The sequence below is a fragment of the Oncorhynchus masou genome, chromosome 21 (genome assembly GCF_036934945.1).
Source record: "Oncorhynchus masou masou isolate Uvic2021 chromosome 21, UVic_Omas_1.1, whole genome shotgun sequence".
Classification (NCBI taxonomy): domain Eukaryota; kingdom Metazoa; phylum Chordata; class Actinopteri; order Salmoniformes; family Salmonidae; genus Oncorhynchus; species Oncorhynchus masou.
Window position 1 is genome coordinate 12297291 of NC_088232.1, and position 8097 is coordinate 12305387.

Sequence of the window (8097 nt, forward strand, 5' to 3'; positions counted from 1 at the left end):
CACTATTTAGCGCGCACCACCGCTAACTAAGCTAGCCGTTTCACATCCGTTACACTCACCCCCCTTTTGACCTCCTCCTTTTCCACAGCAACCAGTGATCCGGGTCAACAGCATCAATGCAACAGTATAACTTTAGACCGTACCCTCACCCATACCCAGGCACTAACTAGGGACCCTCTGCACACATCAACAATAGTCACCCACGAAGCATCGTTACCCATTGCTCCACAAAAGCCGCGGCCATTGCAGAACCACTACTTCAAGGTCTCAGAGCAAGTGACGTCACCGATTGAAACGCTATTTAGCCCGCACCACCGCTAACTAAGCTAGCCATTTCACATCCGTTACACATGGAAGAAATGGGAATTTTTTCAGCTTCCAGTAACTGTGTACAGATCCTTGAGACATGGTGCTGTGCATTATCGTGCTGAAACATGAGATTATGGTCGGTGGATGAATGGCACAACAATGGGCCTTAGAATCTCGTCAGGGAATCTCCGTGCATTCAAATTACCATCAATAAAATGCAAATGTATTCATTGTCTGTAGGTTAAGCCTGCCCATACCATAACCGAACTGCCACCATGGGGCACTCTGTTCACAAAAGTTGACATCAGCAAACCGCTCTCCCACACGACGCCATACACGCGGTCTGCCATCTGCCCGGTACAGTTGAAACTGTGTTAAGAGCACACCTCTCCAGCATGCCAGTGGCCATCAAAGGTGAGCATTTGCCCACTGAAGTCGGTTACGACGCCAAACTGCAGTCAGATCACAACGCTGGTGAGGGCAACAAGCACGCAGATGAGCTTCCCTGAGACCGTTTCTGACTGTTGTGCAAACCCACAGTTTCATCAGCTGTCCGGGTGGTTGGTGGACATTGCTGCACGCTCCCTTAAAACATGAGACATCTGTGACATTGTGTTGTGTGACAAAACTGCATATTTTAGAGTGGCCTTTTATTATCCCCAGCACAAGGTGCACCTGTGCAATGATCATGCTCTTTAATCAGCTTGGCAAAGGAGAAATGCTCACTAACAGGGATGTAACATTTGGGAGAAATAAGCTTTTTGTAGTTTTGGAAAGTCTTTGAGATATTTTATTTCACCTCTTGAAACATGGGACCAAGTCTTTACATGTTGTGTTTATATTTTTGTTCACTATATTTGGATTCATAAGGAAGTAAATATAAACTGGAAACGGAAAATACAACGTCTTGCATGCTTTTCCTATGTGCATTTCAATAGTCCTTCCATTCATCAGGAGTGAGGTGAAATAATTTGACAGGCGTAAGCAAATCATCATCCACATTGACTTCACCTCTCCTTGTGTTTTCAGATCAGCTCAGATTGCAGAACAGAGGAGACAAGGACAAGCCATTATGTACTATGGAGAGAGAGAAAAACATTTTAAACTTAAATAATTTCAGATTATGAACTATGTCTGAGACATAGATATATGTAGCCCCTAAACTTTTAGGTGGATCCCATCTGTAGCCAACTACCCATATCTCACTCACTCACTCACTCACTCACTCACTCACTCACTCACTCACTCACACACACACACACACACACACACACACACACACACACACACACACACACACACACACACAGCATCTCAAGAGTGCAAATGGCGTCACTGCAGTACCTGGTTCAAATCCAGGCTGCATCACATCCGGACGTGATTGGGATTCCCATATATATATATATCCCAGCCTATTAAATTTCCTCTTGGAGTTCTAATCAAACTTTAAAGTATTATTATATGGGTGAAATTATGAGTAAACAAACATTTACACGTTTGATTAGGAAGGCTGAATGAATCAATGAATAAATTAATGATTGAAGCCAAAGCATAAATAAATAACAAATATAATAGCATACAATAGCATGGAATACAATGTATTTTTTCCCTGAAAACATCGGTAAGATACTTTGTCATACAAACATCACACAGGCCTATGTATCAAACAAAGTAACGAAATAGGCTACTTTCTCTTTATCTGCGCCATTAGAAACTGTCCAATCAGATGACACCAACTCTGCCAACGTTCATTGCTACATGTTTTAGCATCATCTTCCGCAATTGCTTCTATTCACCAACACATCTACGCGCCTTCTCTATGTATTTCTTTTGCACGGACAATTTGTACGCAACTGTCAAGACTTGAGCTTCTAAAATAGCGTAATGACGCAAACGGACCTCAGGAAATATCCAGCTCAAACCTGCCTATAGTTTCATTCAAGATGGTTTTAGAAACTATTTCAAAGATCATAAAAACCCAGCTTCCAGCCTACCTCAAGAAGTTCCCCCTTCCTGAGACGATCGGAGGATTTGCGAGGTTAACAGGTAAATTGTTACGGTGTTGAAAAAAAGGAAAGACAGAATAGTTTGTCCCCATGCATGCCTGCCTACAAGATTAGCTACAGTAGTTCGCCAGTTTTAGTGCGGTTTTTCCAAATTTCTTATAGATGTTCGGGTTCTGTGTGGCTGTAAAAGTGCTAATCCACTTCCTACTGAATAAAGTTCCTTACTTGGCTCAGGTCAAATTGATTGAACATTGAAGGGTAGCTTAACAGTGCACTACTTTGAGATGCATTGTAACAGTACAAGAACATGTATCAGACTCTGAGTGGAAACTTATTAATTGTACAGTCAAACAAGTGTTTCGTTTGTATGTAGCATATATCTTCTCTTGGCTATGGAAGGGAACTATTCCAAGCATATGAAACATTAGGCTACAACAAAATATGTACAAATTAAAATCCAAGTTGAGGCTGCTTCTACTTTGATATACAGGCTATGCGTGTTTTACATACTCCTGTATGCATAAACAACCATCTCCAAGCTTCAATTGATGGAGCTCATTACTTGACATGAACAAAGTATATGCTATTAGCAGTGATGATTCTTGCTCTCATGGCAGGCAGGCACATTGAGACCAATCAGTCAATGAAGCAAAAGTATAGAGCTTCTGAAATTCACCTACCTAAACTAGTGGCTGGCAGATATCCTTGAGTGTGCAGATGACATGGGTAGACCGTCATTGTAAATAAGAATTTATTCTTAACTGACTTGCCGAGTTAATTAAATAAAAGCATGACGTTTTTTTGAAAGAAAGCAACAGACATGGGTACTATTTCAAAATCTTTCCAATACTTTTGAATGTTTTCCCCTAATTCTGTCTGAATTGCCAGATGGGAGGGGTTTACAGTTGTGGGACTATTCTATTTGTTCATTAAGCCAGGCAAGCCCAATCAAGCACAGATAGAGTACAATATTTGAAATGAATTCAAATAGGATTTGAACCCAGGTCTGGAAAGCAGTGGTGGTAAATTATGGTTTCTCCCATTGCTCTGAGATGCTCCATACTGAAGCTCATTGACATTGTAAACATTGATTTAAGTCTTCGGTAGCAAATCTATAGGAGATGCATAAACACGAAGCGACTGGAATAATTGACATGGCACTGGACGCTCAATTGTTAATTTCATTGCCGTTCAGTGTAGTTTTGAAGTTAGTAGCATAAGTACTGAGGTTTTTCCACCCCTATATTACATTTGTCATGTTAATGTTTTCACTCTCAGGAAAAGATGGGAGTCAAGTGAAAGGTCCCTGCAGGAATCTAAAGACACTATGGCTGTGTTTAGACAGTCAAAAGACCAATTAGTGGAAAAATATATATATAAGGCTGTGTTTACACAGGCAGACCAATTCTGGTATTTGTTTCACTAATTGTTGACCAATCAGATCAGCTCTGAAAAAAATCTGATGTAAAAAGATCTGATGTGATTGCTCAAAATACCAATTAGTGGAAAAAAGATTAGAATTTGATGCCTGTATATACGATGCCTCCGCAGCAAAATTCAGTCTAGCAGCTTTAAGGGTGAGCACCTCATTAAATTATTTTGTCCGGATTTGATGGTGTTTTTACATTTGCCTTCTTTGAAGTCGAGAAATCGTATAATGAGATTAACTTTCTCCCTTTAGTCACCCTTCTTTTTAATCAAAAGCCATTTAATTTAATTGCCCTGAGATTCAAATCCACAGCCCTCAAAGTTGTCATAGTCAATGGAATAATCCATGGGACATTATGCACTGTTATATTGGCCTCTTGGAACTGTGCATCGATGGGTAGGCCAGCCTATCAGATACTAAGATGGTCTGAGAGTATGAGAGCTGATATAGAATCAGTTTTGCCTTAAGATCTTAATAAATAAGATAATTGACAGGATGGACCTGATTTATTTATTTATTTTTATTTTTTTGATAACCATGTAAATCTCTTTTGGACAAGATGACTTTGATCAATATATTCAGCTGTATTTACTGATTAGAAAATGCTAATTAGCATCAAAGTAGACATCGCACAAGACTACAAATCCCTGCAAGCTCTTGCACATAATTTCAAGCCTACACCTTTGCTAACAAGTATTGTGTAAAATAAAAAATTGCACAAGAAAGTTGACAGAATTGAAAAAAATGTAGGCAATTTATTAATTACTAAATTTAGCTAACATTAGACAGTTAATCCAGAGATTCTTACCTTTGCCTGAATTCGGCAGTCTCGTCCAGATCATCATGGCATTTGTAGTTCTTTATGATAGCCACATTAGCAGCTAATTAGCATTTCATTTTTGTATGGTAAATACAGGTGAAAATATTGATAAGTCACCCTGTCTTAGAGATTTAAATGGTTACCAAAACTTCATGCCATGGTAAGCCCTTATTTTAAAAATGAATGGTGGGAAAACGATTGGAACCATTTCCTTGTTTGACCGCTAGGTTTTATGATTCATACTGTGGTACTCTATACATGTTGTGTAATTGTATGACTCCGCGATAACCCCATGTTATGGGGCGAGGCGGCATGTTATGGGAACCACAGGGGTGGAACAATTGAGGAGATCCAATATCACTGCGTGTTTTACCTGTGCCTGCCTGTGTTTTCTTCCCAGTCCTTGATTGGCTCCGGTTGCTGCCTCTCCTGGGAATCTTGGCCCTGCTGAGCTACCTCACCATCCGGCCCTTCCTGCCCAAGAAGAAGAAGCAGAAGGACAGCCTGATCAACCTGAAGATCCAGAAGGAGAACCCCAAAGTGGTCAACGAGATAGATATTGAGGACTTGAAGAGCACAAATGTCTGCTACTGCCGCTGCTGGCGCTCCAAAACGGTAAATTAGACTAGAGGGAGAGTTGGATGGTTATTGCTAACACTATACCTTCTTAGTAATTTCAGGGCCCATATTCAAAGTCTCTCAGGAGTGCTGAGGATCAATACTGCCTGATAATCTTATCCATTATGATCGATCTGGACAGGGGGAACCTAATCTTAGATTGCAGTACTACTCTGGGACACTTTTTGAAAAAGGCCCTGATCAGCCTTCATGGGTCGGTGCCAAGGGAATGGGGTGGGGGGAGTTGGATGGAGATTGGTTTTAGATCATGTTAGATGCAAAGACTTAGCAATAGCTAGTGGTCTTCTAACCTTAGCAATTTATGCAGATATCAAGTTTCTTTTTCCATTCTCACTGTCTTGAGGCCAAAGGGAAGCAAATGACTGTTAAGAAATGGTGAACTATGGAGGGGAAGGGCTCAAGTTAGCCTATCTATAAGCAATGCCTCGTACTGTACGTATCAGTCTAATATTAAGTTGTTTCCTGTTGCAGTTTCCTGTTTGTGACAAATCACACATAAAGCACAATGAGTTGACTGGAGACAACGTGGGGCCTCTCATACTCAAGAAGAAGATAATATAATCCATCTTTAACACCGAGGGAGCCGCCATCTTCACTCCCTACTTCTGTCTTTGGTTCTTTAAAAAAAAGTCTGTATTTTAGGGCATGACCTTTTGCACTCTTCCAATGTCTTTTGTTTTGGTAAAAAAAAAAATGGCACATACTTTCCTTTTGGTGGTGATATGCTGTAGAAATGTTGGTGGCACGTTAACTCAAAGATTTTACCATCAACACTTTTGTAAATCTTATTTATTTCAAATTGACAATAATGGACATTAACAGAGGTTATACCACAGAGTAGCATAAAACCTTTCAAACTATCACCACTCCCTCTTATTGTCTCCTGAGAACTTTTTGTACAGTGGCCATTTTCCAGTCTGGTTAGCAGCTCTCGTTAGAAACAGTTAACTTTGGTCTCCTTGGTAGCACCGCTCGGTTCCAAACTATTGGGATCACATTGAGGGGAACTTGAATCATGATTGCAATTAGGGTAGCAGTATATTTTGTGAAGTTGAAAAAAAATATGCATACTTAGCCTTTTCAATCTCTGAACTACTGCAAGCTTGAAGTCTTTCACTTGCATACAAACACACTTCCAGGATTTATTTTCTCTGCCATTTCTTTGTTCCTAACCTTATAAAACATGCCTTAATTCTGTGTTCATATTGTTGTCTTAAGATTGTCAGGTTGAATATACATCTCAATTTCACAAAACTCCTCCACTCAACAACGAACCCTTGTTTTTCTACAAATATTTAAGCTATTCAATGTTTTGCCTTTACAGTATCAGACATGTCAGTTGTCTGATTGACTTTGCATTAAAGCTGAATGTATTGCAAATATTTCTTAATACATTCATCATGAGATTTACTGATTTACTGATCCTTATGTTAAATACCAGTTTTACTGGGATTTAGGCAAACTGTGCCCGCCTGTGGACTTCTGTAAAATAAAAGTTGACCCGAGTTACTTTGTTTTAGGAAAGGAGTTTTGTCAAATGGCAAAAAAGAAAGAAACAGGCCTTGAAGTTTGGGAATTGATTTACAATCATTTGAAACACACTTCCCATGAGTTTACACAAAAATGTTGACAACGATTGGTGGCATTTTTAAATGCCAACATAACCTAAGGACACCAGCAGCACCAGTTACTGTTTGCGTCTGCTTTCCATACCAAAACCTTGATGCTAGGACCTGACCTGTGCTTTTTGATGGTGATAGAAACATCTGACCCCTTATATCACCACATTAAAGATAAGAATGTTGCTCACCTCTAACACAAAAATGTGATTACAGTACATGTAGCATCTACGCTGTGTTAAACGTTAAGGACACCTGCTCCTTCCATAAGACTGACCAGGTGAAAGCTATGATCCCTTATTGACATCACTGGTTAAATCCACCTCAATTAGTGTATTGTAGATATAGGGAAGAAGACAAGTTAAAGTATTTTTAAGCCTTGACATGGATTGCGTATACAGTGCATTCAGAAGGTAATCAGATCCCTTGACATTTTGTTAGCCTTAAATTGATCAAATTGTCTTGGTGCATCCAAACTTCTTCCATTTAAAAATTATGGAGGCCACTGTGTTCTTGGGGACCTTCAATGCTGCAGACATTCTTTGGTACAGTTCCCCAAATCTGTGCCTCGACACAATCCTGTCTTGGCGCTTCAACCTCATGGCTTGGTTTTTGTGCTGACATGCACTGTCAACTGTGGGACCTTATATAGACAGGTGTGTGCCTTTACAAATCATGTCCAATCAATTGAATTTGCCACAAGTGGACTCAAATCTTGTTGTAGAACATCAAGGATGATCCATGGAAACAGGATGCACCTTAGCTCAATTTCAAGCCTCATAGAAAAGGGTCTGAATACTTTCTGAATGCGCCCTTCAGAGGGTGAATGGGCTAGGCAAAAATATTTAATTGCCTTTGAAAATCGTATGGCACCGGTTTGGGTCAAGAACTGCTAAGCTGATGGGTTTCTTCATGCTGAACAGTTTCTCCGTGTGTCCACCACCCAAAGGACATCCAGCCAACTGTAGGAAGTATTGGAGTCAACATGGGCCAGCATCCCTGTGGAACACTTCAACACCTTGTAGAGTCCATACCCGGACAAATTGAGGCTGTTCTGAGGGCAAAAGGAAGGGATGCAACTCAATATTAGGAAGGTGTCCTTAATGTGTTCTTCGTGTCAAAACACTACCACTTTCGTTAAAGGGCCAGTGTTGACTTTTTCTACCAATATAAAATAATTTCCCAGTTGAGCTAGACCTACAGCATATACGTAATCTGGAGCAAATGGAATTGGTTGAACAGAAAATGTGCTTTGATCTCAGAAAATATTTTTTT

The 8097-nt window shown here is 40.0% G+C and overlaps 1 protein-coding gene across 1 annotated transcript; it reads left to right on the plus strand.

The window, feature by feature from the left end:
* The first annotated feature begins 2156 nt into the window (after window positions 1-2156).
* LOC135507812 (CDGSH iron-sulfur domain-containing protein 2B) lies at window positions 2157-6400 on the plus strand. Its single transcript, XM_064927479.1, has 3 exons — window positions 2157-2355; window positions 4965-5179; window positions 5675-6400. Exons 1-3 carry the CDS (start codon window positions 2253-2255, stop codon window positions 5762-5764), a joined length of 408 nt encoding a protein of 135 aa, XP_064783551.1. The 5' UTR covers window positions 2157-2252; the 3' UTR covers window positions 5765-6400.
* Window positions 6401-8097: the final 1697 nt, after the last annotated feature.